This window comes from Thalassophryne amazonica, chromosome 7 (assembly GCF_902500255.1).
Source record: "Thalassophryne amazonica chromosome 7, fThaAma1.1, whole genome shotgun sequence".
Taxonomy (NCBI): Eukaryota; Metazoa; Chordata; class Actinopteri; order Batrachoidiformes; family Batrachoididae; genus Thalassophryne; species Thalassophryne amazonica.
The window spans coordinates 23,340,622-23,358,822 of NC_047109.1; the positions used below are offsets into that span (position 1 = coordinate 23,340,622).

The window sequence follows — 18,201 nt, forward strand, 5'->3', positions numbered from 1 at the left end:
TGCTTCTGGGGAGCAATAGCATGGCTAAAAAATTCAGCACTCTTAACCCCTGCCATTTTAAGCATTTTTTTAAATTTCCATCTCACATGCCTGTTTCTCATGATCCACAGTGAATTTTGCAAGTTTTCTCACATACAAAGAATGGAGAGGTCTATAATTTCTCTCGTGGGCACCCTTCAACTCTGAGAGAGAGAATCTAAAAAATTCTGAAAATCACAATGTATGATTTTTCAATCAATTTCAATCAATCAATTTTATTTATATAGCGCCAAATCACAACAAACAGTTGCCCCAAGGCACTTTATATTGTAAGGCAAGGCCATACAATAATTACGGCTTGTGTCCAAGTAGAATGTTGTTCCACGAATCCCGCCTACGGATCCACAGCCACCTTGAGGCCCTCTCTGCAGCCTCTAGAGTTTCGTGATGGGTATCTTTGCTTGCAGTCCTTTCACTCCAAGGAGTTTGAGGGTTCACAGTAGAGAATGGCCAGAGAAGCCTCTGCACCTGACCACCACCGGCTCACAACGGGCTTTCCAGCCATTGCTCTGGCACTCTGTGATGAGCTTGGCATATTTAGCCCTCTTTCGCTCATTGGCCTCATCTATTCGGTTCTCCCAAGGGACAATCAGTTCCAGAAGAACCACTTGCCTGGTGGACTCTGATGATAGCACCATATGTGGGTGGAGAGAAGTGGTTGTGATGTTGGCTGGGAACTTGAGCTGTTTGCCGAGGTCGACTTGGAGTTGCCAGTCATGAGCGGTGGTGAGGAGCCCCCCTGAAGAGCCAGGCTGATGTCGATGGGAACTTCTGTCCCAGTCTGATGAAGGAGTTTGACAGTTTGGGGGTAGCCTAGGTCTTGCTGTGCTGGATAGCTGTGTGGATGGAGTCTGCCAAAGATCTTAAGACCTAGTCATTGCACCATAAAAAATCTTGGAATAATCCCTGTCTTTAACTTTGAACAAATTTTCAAATATCCATAACTCTGTCAAAAATGATTTCTTTCATATTTGACAGCATTATGTAGGATGGTGGGCAGCATGGTGAGTTAGTGGTTCACACTATTGCCTCACAGCAAGAAGGTCATGGGTTCGATTCCCACCTGTGGCCTTTCTGTGTGGTCAATCAATGAATTCAATCAATTTTATTTATATAGCGCCAAATCACAACAAACAGTTGCCCCAAGGTGCTTTATATTGTAAGGCAAGGCCATACAATAATTACGTAAAAACCCCAAAGGTCAAAACGACCCCCTGTGAGCAAGCACTTGGCGACAGTGGGAAGGAAAAACTCCCTTTTAACAGGAAGAAACCTCCAGCAGAACCAGGCTCAGGGAGGGGCAGTCTTCTGCTGGGACTGGTTGGGGCTGAGGGAGAGAACCAGGAAAAAGACATGCTGTGGAGGGGAGCAGAGATCAATCACTAATGATTAAATGCAGAGTGGTGCATACAGAGCAAAAGGAGAAAGAAACACTCAGCAATCTAAGTCTATAGCAGCATAACTAAGGGATGGTTCAGGGTCACCTGATCCAGCCCTAACTATAAGCTTTAGCAAAAAGGAAAGTTTTAAGCCTAATCTTAAAAGTAGAGAGGGTGTCTGTCTCCCTGATCTGAATTGGGAGCTGGTTCCACAGGAGAGGAGCCTGAAAGCTGAAGGCTCTGCCTCCCATTCTACTCTTACAAACCCTAGGAACTACAAGTAAGCCTGCAGTCTGAGAGCCAAGCGCTCTATTGGGGTGATATGGTACTATGAGGTCGCTAAGATAAGATGGGACCTGATTATTCAAAACCTTATAAATAAGAAGAAGAATTTTAAATTCTATTCTAGAATTAACAGGAAGCCAATGAAGAGAGGCCAGTATGGGTGAGATATGCTCTCTCCTTCTAGTCCCCGTTAGTACTCTAGCTGCAGCATTTTGAATTAACTGAAGGCTTTTCAGGGAACTTTTAGGACAACCTGATAATAATGAATTACAATAGTCCAGCCTAGAGGAAATAAATGCATGAATTAGTTTTTCAGCATCACTCTGAGACAAGACCTTTCTAATTTTAGAGATACTGCGTAAATGCAAAAAAGCAGTCCTACATATTTGTTTAATAGGCACATTAAATGACATATCCTGATCAAAAATGACTCCAAGATTTCTCACAGTATTACTAGAGGTCAGGGTAATGCCATCCAGAGTAAGGATCTGGTTAGACACCATGTTTCTAAGATTTGTGGGGCCAAGTACAGTAACTTCAGTTTTATCTGAGTTTAAAAGCAGGAAATTAGAGGTCATCCATGTCTTTATGTCTGTAAGACAATCCTGCAGTTTAGCTAATTGGTGTGTGTCCTCTGGCTTCATGGATAGATAAAGCTGGGTATCATCTGCGTAACAATGAAAATTTAAGCAATGCTGTCTAATAATACTGCCTAAGGGAAGCATGTATAAAGTGAATAAAATTGGTCCTAGCACAGAACCTTGTGGAACTCCATAATTAACCTTAGTCTGTGAAGAAGATTCCCCATTTACATGAACAAATTGTAATCTATTAGATAAATATGATTCAAACCACCGCAGCACAGTGCCTTTAATACCTATGGCATGCTCTAATCTCTGTAATAAAATTTTATGGTCAACAGTATCAAAAGCAGCACTGAGGTCTAACAGAACAAGCACAGAGATGAGTCCACTGTCTGAGGCCATAAGATCATTTGTAACCTTCACTAATGCTGTTTCTGTACTATGATGAATTCTAAACCTGACTGAAACTCTTCAAATAGACCATTCCTCTGCAGATGATCAGTTAGCTGTTTTACAACTACCCTTTCAAGAATTTTTAAGAGAAAAGGAAGGTTGGAGATTGGCCTATAATTAGCTAAGATACCTGGGTCAAGTGATGGCTTTTTAAGTAATGGTTTAATTACTGCCACCTTAAAAGCCTGTGGTACATAGCCAACTAATAAAGATAGATTGATCATATTTAAGATCGAAGCATTAAATAATGGTAGGGCTTCCTTGAGCAGCCTGGTAGGAATGGGGTCTAATAGACATGTTGATGGTTTGGATGAAGTAACTAATGAAAATAACTCAGACAGAACAATCAGAGAGAAAGAGTCTAACCAAATACCGGCATCACTGAAAGCAGCCAAAGATAACGATACGTCTTTGGGATGGTTATGAGTAATTTTTTCTCTAATAGTTAAAATTTTATTAGCAAAGAAAGTCATGAAGTCATTACTAGTTAAAGTTAAAGGAATACTCGGCTCAATAGAGCTCTGACTCTTTGTCAGCCTGGCTACAGTGCTGAAAAGAAACCTTTATTAGTTTAGTGATGAGTAGTAAGCTGTCCTAGCTTTACGGAGGGCTTTTTTATAGAGCAACAGACTCTTTTTCCAGGCTAAGTGAAGATCTTCTAAATTAGTGAGACGCCATTTCCTCTCTAACTTACAGGTTATCTGCTTTAAACTGCGAGTTTGTGAGTTATACCACAGAGTCAGGCACTTCTGATTTAAAGTTCTCTTTTTCAGAGGAGCTACAGCATCCAAAGTTGTCTTCAATGAGGATGTAAAACTATTGACGAGATACTCTATCTCACTTACAGAATTTAGGTAGCTACTCTGCACTGTGTTGGTATATGGCATTAGAGAACATAAAGAAGGAATCATATCCTTAAACCTAGTTATAGTGCTTTCTGAAAGACTTCTAGTGTAATGAAACTTATTCCCCACTGCTGGGTAGTCCATCAGAGTAAATGTAAATATTATTAAGAAATGATCAGACAGAAGGGAGTTTTCAGGGAATACTGTTAAGTCTTCAATTTCCATACCATAAGTCAGAACAAGATCTAAGATATGATTAAAGTGGTGGGTGGACTCATTTACATTTTGAGCAAAGCCAATTGAGTCTAATAATAGATTAATTGCAGTTTTGAGGCTGTCATTCTCAGCATCTGTGTGGATGTTAAAATCGCCCACTATAATTATCTTATCTGAGCTAAGCACTAAGTCAGACAAAAGGTCTGAAAAGTAACAGAGAAACTCACAGTAATGACCAGGAGGACGATAGATAACAACAAATAAAACTGGTTTTTGGGACTTCCAATTTGGATGGACAAGACTAAGAGTCAAGCTTTCAAATGAATTAAAGCTCTGTCTGGGTTTTTGATGAATTAATAAGCTGGAATGGAAGATTGCTGCTAACCCTCCGCCTCGGCCCGTGCTACGAGCATTCTGGCAGTTAGTGTGACTCGGGGGTGTTGACTCATTTAAACTAACATATTCATCCTGCTGTAACCAGTTTTCTGTAAGGCAGAATAAATCAATATGTTGATCAATTATTATATCATTTACTAACAGGGACTTAGAAGAGAGAGACCTAATGTTTAATAGACCACATTTAACTGTTTTAGTCTGTGGTGCAGTTGAAGGTGCTATATTATTTTTTCTTTTTGAGTTTTTATGCTTAAATAGATTTTTGCTAGTTATTGGTGGTCTGGGAGCAGGCACCGTCTCTACGGGGATGGGGTAATGAGGGGATGGCAGGGGGAGAGAAGCTGCAGAGAGGTGTGTAAGACTACAACTCTGCTTCCTGGTCCCAACCCTGGATAGTCACGGTTTGGAGCATTTAAGAAAATTGGCCAGATTTCTAGAAATGAGAGCTGCTCCATCCAAAGTAGGATGGATGCCGTCTCTCCTAACAAGACCAGGTTTTCCCCAGAAGCTTTGCCAATTATCTATGAAGCCCACCTCATTTTTTGGACACCACTCAGACAGCCAGCAATTCAAGGAGAACATGCGGCTAAACATGTCACTCCCAGTCCGATTGGGGAGGGGCCCAGAGAAAACTACAGAGTGCGACATTGTTTTTGCAAAGTTACACACCGATTCAATGTTAATTTTAGTGACCTCCGATTGGCGTAACCGGGTGTCATTACTGCCGACGTGAATTACAATCTTACCAAATTTACGCTTAGCCTTAGCCAGCAGTTTCAAATTTCCTTCAATGTCGCCTGCTCTGGAAGACAATTGACTATGGTTGCTGGTGTTGCTAACTTCACATTTCTCAAAACAGAGTCGCCAATAACCAGAGTTTGATCCTCGGAGGGTGTGTCGTCGAGTGGGGAAAAACGGTTAGAAATGTGAACGGGTTGGCGGTGTACACGGGGCTTCTGTTTAGGACTACGCTTCCTCCTCACAGTCACCCAGTCGGCCTGCTTTCCCGGCTGCTCGGGATCTGCCAGAGGGAAACTAACGGCGGCTAAGCTACCTTGGTCCGCACCGACTACAGGGGCCTGGCTAGCTGTAGAATTTTCCACGGTGCGGAGCCGAGTCTCCAATTCACCCAGCCTGGCCTCCAAAGCTACGAATAAGCTACACTTATTACAAGTACCATTACTGCTAAAGGAGGCCGAGGAATAACTAAACATTTCACACCCAGAGCAGAAAAGTGCGGGAGAGACAGGAGAAGCCACCATGCTAAACCGGCTAAGAGCTAGTAGCTGCGCTAAGCTAGCGGATTCCTAAAAACACACAAAGTGAATAATGTGTAAATAATTTAGAGGTGATTCAGCAGACGGAGTGCTTTAGTTAAGGCACGTGAAGATTACACTGTGAAACAAATCGTTATCTAGTTAACTAGATCAATCTAACTGCGCAGATTAAACAGCTAACAGATACAGCAAAACACCGCTGTGCTCCGGAACAGGAAGTGATACAATACCGCAGTGAGAGCCAACCACCAGTAGAGGCAAGCCATTTTTAAATAATTAATTTGCATTTTATTGCATGAAAGCATTTGATACAATAGCAAAACAGACCTTAATATTTGGAAAAGAAACCTTTGTTTGCAGTAACAGAGGTCAGATGTTTCCTGTAGTTCTTAACCAATTTTGGATACTGCAGCAGGGATTTTGGTCCACTCCTCCATACTGATCTTCTCCAAATCATTCATGTTTGGAGTTTCAGCCCCCTCCAAAGATTTTCTATTGAGTTCAGGTGTGGAGACTGGCTAGGCCACTCCAGGACTTTGAAATGCTTCTTACGGAGCCCCTCCTTAGTTGCCCTGGCTGTGTGTTTGGGGTCATTGTCATGCTGGAAGACCCTGCCATGACCCATCTTCAATGCTCTTACTGAGGGAAGAAGGTTGTTTGCCAAAATCTCGCAATACATGACCCCATCCATCATCCCTTCAACACAGTGCAGTCAACCTATCCCCTTTGCAGAAAAGCACCCTCAAAGTATGATGTTTCCACCCCCATGCTTTAGTTGGGATGGTGTTCTTGGGGCTATTCTCATCCTCCAAACACAGCAAGTGGAGTTGATTCCACAAAGCTCTATTTTGGTCTCATCTGACCACGAGCTTCTCCCATGCCTCCTCTGCATCATCCATATGGTCACTGGTGTACTTCAAACAGTCCTGGACATGTGCTGGCTTGAGCAGGGAGACCTTGCTGCCCTGCAGGATTTTAAACCATGATGGCATCATGTGTTGCGAATGTAATCTTTGCGACTGTGTTCTCAGCTCTCTTCAGGTCATTGACCAGGTCCTTCTGTGTAGTTCTGGGCTTTCTCAGAATCATTTTTGCCCCATGAGGCAAGATCTTGCATGGAGTCCCAGACCGAGGAAGATTGACAGTCTACTTGTGTTTCTTCCACTTTCTAATAATTCCACCAATTGTCTTCTCACTAAGCTGCTTACCTGTTGTCCTGTAGTTCATCCCAGCCTTGTGCAGGTCTACAGTTTTGTCCCTGGTGTCCTTAGACAGCTCTTTGGTCTTTTCCATGGTGGATAGGCTGGAGTGTGACTGACTGAGTGTGTGGACAGGTGTCTTTTATACAGGTAACACGTTTAAACAGGTGCAGTTAATACAGGTAAAGAGTACAGAATAGGAGAGGTTTTTTTTTTCAAGAAAAACCCACAGCTTTGTGAAAGCCAGAATTCTTGCTAGTTGGTAGGTGATCAAATACTTATTTCATGAAATAAATTGTAATTTAATTACCTAAAAATCATACAGTGTGATTTTGTGATTTTTTTTTAAATTTTGTAATAATGTGATTTTGTGATTTTATTATTATTTTTTTAGATTCTGTCTCTTGTAGGTAGGAAAACTTGCCAAATCGAAATTTTGAATAGTTAACTAGAAGGAGAGTGGAACCCAAACGGACTGTGAGGTGGAAGACCTGAGGCGGGTGCTGCATGCTGCAGTCTTCATGTGAAAGTGACCCTGTCGCAAGGACAGGCCTGTGGTGCTGAAGCCTGTGCAGAGTTGTGGACTTATCTTCTTTATATTATTATGTTGTTTGATTTTCTATTTTCTGCTTCCTCAGCTTTGTAAAACTTTGTAAAAATCATGTAACTGATAGAATGGGCTAAGCAGTGGGTCACCCTCTTTGAGGCTGGTCTGCTTGAGGTTTCTTCCTCAAATCATCAGAGGGAGTTTTTCCTTACCACTGTTTGGTTGGAATGGATTCAGCATATAAGAAAATGACCCTGTGTTTGTGTCTGCATGGCATGTCGTGGGTCAGATATGTAAACGGTTGTACATTTTATGGTAAAACCATAAACATTTTACGCAATTTATTGATACATAATTTTTAAATATTCTGTATCATACAAAGATTTTTATTTTTGAATCACTGTGTCAAAGCACTAAATTTTGCACAGACAATATTTGATAAATAAAAAAATGAATACATAAAAAAAAAAAATGATCTCGTGCCATGCTCATTTTTTTTTTCCACAGAAATAATAAATACCAAAATCCAAGTTGGCCACAATGCCATTCCAGAATATCTTCAAAATGCTCTGTCTTTATAATTATATGTCATAAAAGGATTCTTACACATTAAATCCATTCAAACCACAATTACACTGATTAAAAAACAAACAAAATAAATAAAAGACAAACTGAGCTAAATATTTGCTTAATATAAAAATGTTATCAAACAATCTCTGCAAACTGTCATGTATTGAAACACAATTGTTTCACACACCTGCTCTATTCATGGAGGGAATAAAAAAAACAAGCAGTTTGAAAGTTGTGAATACTTTTTTTATTTTCTTTAAACTTGTGCATCATCTTCAAAGGGTAAATTGTGTGCACTCCATTTTGTTTTCACAACAAGTTCAAAATTAGTTAAGTGTTCTTTACTTTTTAAATACAGTTTTAAACCATTTACACACGATTTGCTCAGCACTGGATTCTAGCGGTCTATCAGTAATCGGGGGTGTAGAATGATAATCTTCAGCAGTCTTCCTCTTTCACTACATATCACCCGTACCTGTAGGATTCTTTCATGTGAAGTAAAAATATCTTTCTTTAAATATGATTCCTTTACATGATAAAAATAGTTACTTTCTTCCTTCCTGTGTCATCACTGCTTTCCCAGAATGCTCTGGGGTAGGAAATGGTAAGGTTGCTCCATGTAGGACAGGTGCACCTTGCACTCCTGTGTGTGTGTGTGTGTGTGTGTGTGTGTGTGTGTGTGTGTGTGTGTGTGTGTGTGTGTGTGTGTGTGTGTGTGTGTGTGTGTGTGTGTGTGTGGGCTCTGTCTAATGACTGGGAACCTGTCCTGAACCACCGCACTGCTTTGGAGTACCACCCCACTGCCACAGATGATACTCATGGTGCATTTAGTGTTGATAAAAATTATTACAAAATTTTGATTCTCTTTGTACAAAACACTTTTTCATAGAAATTGCATTCGCACAAGTAAATGTGGAGCTTTACTGCTAAAGAAAAAAAGCCACAGGAGTACAAAATGAAATGAGACGCTGACACTGAGCAGAATGAACATAGAAACTGTGTACTCATATCACGCTGGGGATGCGGTCTATTTACTGCATGAGTGAAAATCCAGTCCTTTGTCGTATAAATAAGGAAATTCATAAATAAAACAATAAATACTTTCGAATAAATAGTTTGTGTGGTGCGTGATTGCTGTGAATTTAGACGTGGTGAGCCATGCCCATACTGTTTCAACATTTTTTCCACATTGACACTGAGGGTGTGTGCTTCCACAGAATCCTGTTTACGTGACTACACAGACATCAACAGCTCACTATGTTGCCCCATCGCTGCTTTCGCTGTATTTACCATGAAAACTGCCTCTAAAAACACCCCCTACATTAAAGACTAAAGGTGTTAGTACTTTTAAACACAAACAAATGAGATCACTTATTGCCTGATGGATGATATACAGTATATCGATTTGATGTGGATCAATATCATATATAACTAAACAATGCCTCGCTATACATTTTAGGAGTTCACATCACCTTCTGAGCTTTGGGTTTCACTGACGGCAGTCACACTGAATTCCTTCCATTCACCTGTTGTGGGAAATTAATCCATGTGGAGGCAAATTCAACATTTTCCCAGTGAGAAAAATCAGTGCACAACTTTTCAGTTCAGTTTTGATGATTTCTAACCTGCAAATATGCGCCAGTCAAAAATATGGCCACCTGGATACTGCTGAACCCTAAAATGGAGGGAAACAGTGTTCAACATGGAGGCAGCTATTATCCACAAACTGTTTCACACAAACCAGTGTTCAGAAAAATCCCATTCTACAGGGAAAATAAAACAAAAAAACATATCATCATCAGCCCAACAAGTGGGTCAAAATACGTGCTGTATCTTGTCACCAAGTTAGCCTAGCTCGGGTGGTACAGGAGCTCCAAGCCAGCAAGTTTAGGTAGCATGTTGCTACCTCACAAATGAGCTTGGTGATCAGGTACTGCAAATAACAGATTCTGTTTCTAAAGTAACATAAGCCAATACACAGTTAGTGAGGTTATGATTTGTTGCTACCCACAATCTGTCCTGTCAGATAGAGCCACTACACAAACCGTAGAAGAAGTGTGTGTTCATGAGAATGCCAGTGCGACTGCCCGTTATTCAAAAGCCCATCTGGTCTTTGCACATATGGCAAAAATAAACAATTCAACCATGTCTTCATGTTCATTCAAAATCTTTCAGTGTGTTGTAGTTGATGTGCTCCTTGCCCAGCCTCTGTAGGGCTGGACCAGCAGCAGCTAGATGATAGGTCCGTTTTTTTTTTTTGCCTCCCCCCTTCACTCTATGAGTGACTACCTTCATTCCTCTGTAAACTGATTTTAAACTGTATCCTTTCAACTCCTGGGTTGGTCTTATTTGAAAATCCTGCACCTTATATTGTAGTTTGTGGCTTGCCAAGGTGGTAAGAGTAATGAGGTAACTCGCTGAAATTTCACCCAGGTTCAAGTTATTTCCACAGGAAATATTGTTGAATCTCTTATCCCTAGCTAATTATAACAAACACGAATGACAGTTTGTCGATATACTCCCTATGCTCTGCCTTTGAAATAACTCCCACAACTGTCAACCACAGCAATCCAATCCCCTTTCTGATCCCTCCTTCCTTTTCCCCGAGCATCTCAACACACTGCAGAAGAGAGAGACAGAAAATGAGTGAGGAGTTCCTATTTTAAGCCATGGTCTCTTTCCCTGGCAGTCTGCGATCACTGAAGGTATGCATGTTGATGACCTCCTCAGTTTTCACCATGACAGGTGGCTGGGGCTTGTGTTTGAGCCGGCGCTGGCACTTGAGGGAAACCCGCAGCTCGTCCACCATGGCACTGCAGAAGGACCTCTGCTGAGGCACACAAAAAACAAGAACAAAACTGATTTCAGAACACTTTCATTTCCAAACATTATGAGTAAGAAAATAGCTTTGTTCTCCCAATGGCCAGCATCCTTCCAGTATCCTTCCCAATGGTTAGTAGCCTCCATCTGCTCCTCAAATCACCACTCGCCACCTCAAAGCTGTCACAGGAACCAAACCTTGAAATATACCAGATGCCAATCTGGGAGTGGAGGGAATGCCGGATGAACAGGTCCATATGGTGTGTGGTAGAATGTCAAGTGAGAGTGCATAGAATAATTTAACTTACATCAGAGGTGACTTTTGGATGATAATTGCTCACCATGTTGCATTTTTTTATGCATGTGGAACATTGCAAGGTATTTCAAAATTTTCTGCATCTATATTCTCAAACTACTGTACATCATCAATCTGTTGTTTTCCATAAGATCTTATGGATCCATAAGATCTGGCAAATTTGTGTGGCTGGCCCAAATGTTTAGCTCACATTCAAAACAGTCAAGGTGCAGTCGAAGTGTAAAAATATTGTACGGCAGTCGAGGTGGACTCCAACTGCAATCTGACTGTGCTCTAAATATTCACACGGCATCAAAACAGCATTCAAAACAGTCTCACCACAGAAATTTGACTTGGTCTGGCATGTCTAATCCTGCTGGTATGTCCTGGACTACACCCTCGTACATCCCGTTTGGGGTGCGCAAAAGAAATTTTGTAATGTTCAAAGTCTGCATGTAGTCATTTTATGAAATAGACATGAACATTGTGCAATCATACCAAAAACACCATGTGCTGCTGTGAGTCCATATGTGTCACAGCTGTGAGCCAGCGCGCTCATCTGAACGGCCTGTCACAGCTGTAATATCAAAATCAAATCAAAACAAAAATCAAATCAATTTTATTTATATAGCGCCAAATCACAACAAACAGTTGCCCCAAAGCGCTTTATATTGTAAGGCAAGGCCATACAATAATTACGGAAAAACCCCAACGGTCAAAACGACCCCCTGTGAGCAAGCACTTGGCTACAGTGGGAAGGAAAAACTCCCTTTTAACAGGAAGAAACCTCCAGCAGAACCAAGCTCAGAGAGGGGCAGTCTTCTGCTGGGACTGGTTGGGGCTGAGGGAGAGAACCAGGAAAAAGACATGCTGTGGAAGAGAGCAGAGATCAATCACTAATGATTAAATGCAGAGTGGTGCATACAGAGCAAAAAGAGAAAGAAACAGTCAGTGCATCATGGGAACCCCCCAGCAGTCTAAGTCTATAGCAGCATAACTAAGGGATGGTTCAGGGTCACCTGATCCAGCCCTAACTATAAGCTTTAGCAAAAAGGAAAGTTTTAAGCCTAATCTTAAAAGTAGAGAGGGTGTCTGTCTCCCTGATCCGAATTGGGAGCTGGTTCCACAGGAGAGGAGCCTGAAAGCTGAAGGCTCTGCCTCCCATTCTACTCTTACAAACCCTAGGAACTACAAGTAAGCCTGCAGTCTGAGAGCAAAGCGCTCTATTGGGGTGATATGGTACTATGAGGTCCCTAAGATAAGAAGGGACCTGATTATTCAAAACCTTATAAGTAAGAAGAAGAATTTTAGATTCTATTCTGGAATTAACAGGGAGCCAATGAAGAGAAGACAATATGGGTGAAATATGCGCTCTCTTTCTTGTCCCCGTTAGTACTCTAGCTGCAGCATTTTGAATTAACCGAAGGCTTTTCAGGGAACTTTTAGGACAACCTGATAATAATGAATTACAATAGTCCATCCTAGAGGAAATAAATGTATGAATTAGTTTTTCAGCATCACTCTGAGACAAGACCTAATTTTAGAGATATTGCGCAAATGCAAAAAAGCAATCCTACATATTTGTTTAATATGTGCATTGAATGACATATCCTGATCAAAAATTAATAATATGCGTCATATGACAGATATATTGTCAGTCCATCTCATGATTTCGAAGATTTATCTGTAATATTAGCCCAACCCAGCCAAACAACTGTGCAGTGCGTCTCTGAGTGGTGGACCAGCACACACAGCTGAACGCCCTGTCGCAGCTGTAATAAGCATTATATGACAGATATATTGCCAGTCCATCTCATGATTTCGAAGATTTATCTGTAATATTATGTTATCATGGCTGTAACAGCCCAGTCATATGGCTGTGCAGCGCGTCTCTGAGCGGCAGTACATCAGGCAGGTATGACTCTTTGAGACATTTTCAAGTTAGTGAGGTGAACATTGTGTTTTCTGTGATATATATATATATATATATATATATATATATATATATATATATATATATATATACTAATGTAGACTGCCCTCCAAAAATATTGGAACACTTGCCATTTCACACATTTTAATTTGTTTATGCCATTTCATATACCAAAAAAAATTCAAAATATATAATTTTCTAAAATTATCTACCTTAATCTCAAATTGAAAACAAATCTTTAGTCAGTTTCTGTGTAGGTGGAGCTGTCCACAGTGCTGTTCTGCTGACCAGGTGGCACTGGACAGACACAGATATCATTCTGTTTTCAAATATGCAAAATATAGATGCAATCATCACTCACTCATCTTCAACTGCTTATCTGGTCATAGGGGCAACAGCTCCAGCAGGGCACTCCAAACTTCCCACAATCATGAAATTGTTAAATTTCTTTTGGACTAAATTAACCTATTTGCATGTTCTCCTCCCAGTATTTTGTGCACTATGGTAGACACACCCCAAACTGTATACTCATCAAGGCAAATATATTAAATGGACAATATATGCTATTTTGCATCTTTGAGAGAGGCAATCCTTAGTGTGTAATGCTCGTAGATCAGGATAAACATTTCAGGTAGCATAGAGTTTGCACGTTTTCACACATGCAAACCTTTAGGCAATCAAGCCCTTAATCTGCATTGTCTCATTCCAGCCAACTGAAAATAGGTACTGGCCTTGGCCGAGGAACAGTGTTGCCACAGCTACTTTGAAAAATTACTTTATTAATGACATCCTGTCCTGGGTGTACCCCGTCTCGCGCTCTATGACTGCTGGGATTGGCCCTGCGATCCTTAATTCGACTAAGCGGTTGAAGATGAGTGTGATGAGTGTGTGTGTTACTTTATACAGTTACTTTATGCAGTTACATCATTAGTAGCTTTATGCAGTTACTTTATTAGGAGCTGTGGACAACTTGCAACTAATAAGTAATGTAACTAATAAGGTAACTAGTAAGCTAACTTTGTTACTCTTAAGATTGAGTAATCATCATAAAATAACCATGTTAGATTACTAGTTACTTAATTAGTTACATTAAGCAGGTGCCAACAAGTTGTCCACAGCTGCTAATGAAGAAACTGTAGAAAGTAACTTTTCAAAGTTACTTTGGCAACACTGCTAGGGAGTAACCTGCAGTGTGGTGTTGTCCTGTCTAGGGCAAGTTGCAGACTCTCATCTGCTTCATGCCAATCATCTATGGATAAGCCTCATGGCCTATATATGACTTCTTCTTCTTCATTATGTGAAAAATCATAGGTACTGGGAAACATTTTGAAATCATCACACACACATCACACACAATCATCCAAGATATACTGCATTAGGGTTTCTATCGTAACTCTTTTTTGTTCTGGCCATATGTTTTATTTATTCTTTTATAACCTTCCCATGTTGTTCACCAAATTTTCAACAGTCTGGGAGAACAAACAGCTCATGTCTACTTTGAGACATTTTACAGTCTTTCCATTGTTTCAACTGACAACTCACTTGCTGGACTCATACTTCTTTTCATTTAGCCAAGTACAAGAGCTTCCTGAAAATCCTGTTCAGAATAATCAGATTTGCATAAAGAACACCTTATTTAGGTCGTAAAACGATTCCTGAAAACATGTAAGAAAGATTGTAGTACTGAATTGTGAAGTGAGACCATTAAACTGGAATTCATCATTTTTGTGTTCAGCAGGACAGAAATGGTGGATTGATGATGCACTAGAAGCACTGCTTAGCATTGGCCCTCCCTAATGACATAACAGAATATTAAAAATGAAGATCGCCACAGCAGCAGTGGTTCATCCACTCAATTTTGAGTTAACTTCAGCGGACATTCATGCTTTTATTACCTTTTTTTATATTTGATAAACATGATGATTTGAGGACAATATGGATATATTTGTCAGGATTTCCCTCAGAGCCTGGTTTTAACTCTTTGTTTTACCAATGTCATGTGTTAGTTTCTCCACTAGATGGTGCCTTACATTTTGTTTCACACCTGGAACAGACGAGTGACTGATTACTGATAGACTATTTAAACCCTGACTTTCTGTTCATGTATTGCCAAATACTTGTGTGCCATGTTTGTCTGTTGCCTTGCTTGCCTCATTTTGCCATCGCCAGCTTCCAGAAGCACCTTCGGTGATCCAGGCAGTTTCCACGAGGATCAAATCTGAATGCTGCCCCGTGACCTTGACTGCGTCTTCCAGCTGTGCACTTAAGACGGCGAAGCATCCCGCAGCAAAAGCTCAGGTAACCTGGCCTCCCCTCTAATTCCTTTATCATAGCAAACTGTTCCAGACGATTTCGGTACGGCTCCCAAGTGGTCCTGGATCCTGGCTCTGACTACCTACACAGCAACATCACTGTGGAACTCCTTGGTGCGGAGCGTGTCTCGACTACATGCCAGTTAACTTCCTCCTTGTCTCAGTGAGATCCCATTCTCACTCGTTCCTGTTTGTGACTGTGTGATGATAAATAACTGTTCCAAGAACCCTTCCTAAGAACCGCATGAATTCTGATATCAAACAATTGAGAACCCAGCTGTATCAAGTCCTGCTTAATTGGAAATGCATTACAACACACAGCAATTGACCTCTGACCTTATCATACAACTTATGAACTATGAACAATTCCTGAACAGAGAACGTTGTTTCTGGTCTTGAACCCTGATACCTTAGTTGATATTATCCTTCAAGACAAACACCCTCATATTTGAGAAGTGAAATGAAGTTTCTCGTATTTACAGAAAGTGTGCAATAATTACTTAAACAAAATTAGGCAGGTGCATAAATTTGGGCACCCTTGTCATTTTATTGATTTGAATACATTTAGCACTAATTATTGGAACACAAAATTGGTTTGGTAAGCTCACTGACCCTTGACATCCTTACACAGGTGAATCCAATCATGACAAAGGGTATTTAAAGTGTCCATTTGCAAATGTTTCTCCTCTTTGCATCTCTTCTAATGAGCCTCTAAACAGCTCTCAAGTGACCTGAAAACAAAGATTGTTCAACATCATGGTTTAGGAGAAAAAAGCTATCTCAGAAATTATAGCTGTCAGTTTCCACTGTGAGGAACATAATGTGCAAATGGAAGACTACAGGCACAGTTCTAGTTAAGGCCCGAAGTGGCAGGCCAAGAAAAATCTCAGATAAGCTAAAGCAAAGGATGCTGAGAACAGTCATAGTCAACCCACAGACCTGCTCCAAAGACCTACAACATGATCTTGCTGCAAATAGTCTCTTGCACTAGGCAGAGAGGAGGCTGTTGAGATGAGAGATACATTTTACAGATAAGAATTTGTAGTTTCAGGAAGTGGTTGAATGAAGTCTCTGAGACTTTCCATCACTGATTCATTAACATAAACATGAAGAAAACTACATGCAAATGCATCAATCCCATATGTTTAAATCATCATTATAGTCATGGCTGCCACCTGAAGAGGCCTTCGTGGCTACTTCTGACCACCTTGCCCATCACAGGAAATGCTCCCTCTCATTACCAGCAAAAGGAGATGGCAAGTCAAGCTCCATTTTCCCTTGGTTAGTGTATTGACTAAGCACACCATGGCCAATCAATAATGGATCCTCATTACCAAGTCATGGGGTGTGTGCACTAACCAGTTGATAACTGGGACGCAAAGAATTTAAAGTTAATTCTACTGAGGAATGCCACCAGTCTAAATACATTCCTCCAATTCACCTGATTTCAGTGTAATAATGAAATAAGGAAACACAGTCTTGCAGAAACAGCAGTTGAGTCATTACTATTCTTTTTCCTTTGTTTTTGTGAACACCTTTGTTGTGATTGGGTGTGGTTTCAGCACAGTATATGGGTAAATTTGTCACATCTTTGAGACCAATTTTAAGGCACTTGGTGATGTATTTATGCACTCAGGTTTAGCTGGATAGTTAATGAAACCATTTCATTGTTTTGTGACAATACACATTTATTCTTGTTTTACACGTTCTTTAATGTCTCTAGCCACTCTCTGCTAAGGGCCCCTTCACACATAGTACACTCAACAAAAATATAAACGCAACACTTTTGGTTTTGCTCCCATTTTGTATGAGATGAACTCAAAGATCTAAAACTTTTTCCACATACACAATATCACCATTTCCATCAAATATTGTTCACAAACCAGTCTAAATCTGTGATAGTGAGCACTTCTCGTTTGCTGAGATAATCCATCCCACCTCACAGGTGTGCCATATCAAAATGCTGATTAGACACCATGATTAGTGCACAGGTGTGCCTTAGACTGCCCACAATAAAAGGCCACTCTGAAAGGTGCAGTTTTGTTTTATTGGGGGGATACCAGTCAGTATCTGGTGTAAACCACCATTTGCCTCATGCAGTGTAACACATCTCCTTCGCATAGAGTTGATCAGGTTGTCAATTGTGGCCTGTGGAATGTTGGTCCACTCCTCTTCAATGGCTGTGTGAAGTTGCTGGATATTGGCAGGAACTGGTACACGCTGTCGTATACGCCTGTCCAGAGCATCCCAAACATGCTCAATGGGTGACAAGTCCGGTGAGTATGCCGGCCATGCAAGAACTGGGACATTTTCAGCTTCCAAGAATTGTGTACAGATCCTTGCAACATGGGGCCATGCATTATCCTGCTGCAACATGAGGTGATGTTCTTGGATGTATGGCACAACAGTGGGCCTCAGGATCTCGTCACGGTATCTCTGTGCATTCAAAATGTCATCAATAAAATGCACCTGTGTTCTTCGTCCATAACAGACGCCTGCCCATACCATAACCCCACCGCCACCATGGGCCACTCGATCCACAACATTGACATCAGAAAACCGCTCACCCACACGACCCCACACACGCTGTCTGCCATCTGGCCTGAACAGTGTGAACCGGGATTCATCCGTGAAGAGAACACCTCTCCAACGTGCCAAACGCCAGTGAATGTGAGCATTTGCCCACTCAAGTCGGTTACGACGACGAACTGGAGTCAGGTCGAGACCCTAATGAGGACAACGAGCATGCAGATGAGCTTCCCTGAGACAGTTTCTGACAGTTTGTGCAGAAATTCTTTGGTTATACAAACCGATTGTTTCAGCAGCTGTCCGAGTGGCTGGTCTCAGACGATCTTGGAGGACAACATGCTGGATGTGGAGGTCCTGGGCTAGTGTGGTTACACGTGGTCTGTGCAGTGGTGTCAAAAGTACACACTTTTGTTACTTAAGTAGAAGTATAGATACTGCAGTTTAAAAACACTCTGGTAAAAGTTGAAGTATCAACTTGACCTCTTTACTCAAGTAAAAGTGAAAAAATATGTGCTCCAAAAC

General features: G+C 41.0%; 1 protein-coding gene across 4 annotated transcripts in view; it reads right to left on the minus strand.

The window, feature by feature from the left end:
* Window positions 1-8,620: 8,620 nt before the first annotated feature.
* The window catches only part of LOC117513713 (glutamate receptor ionotropic, kainate 2), a 1,177,061-nt gene continuing 1,167,480 nt past the window's right edge, over window positions 8,621-18,201 (minus strand). For 2 of the 4 annotated variants that reach the window (XM_034173955.1, XM_034173956.1), the window contains exon 17: window positions 8,621-10,620. In XM_034173955.1, coding sequence (XP_034029846.1) covers window positions 10,453-10,620 — 168 coding nt within the window. In that variant the 3' untranslated portion in view covers window positions 8,621-10,452. The remainder of the gene's footprint in view (window positions 10,621-18,201) is intronic. The other 2 variants (XM_034173957.1, XM_034173958.1) reach the window with 2 other exon arrangements.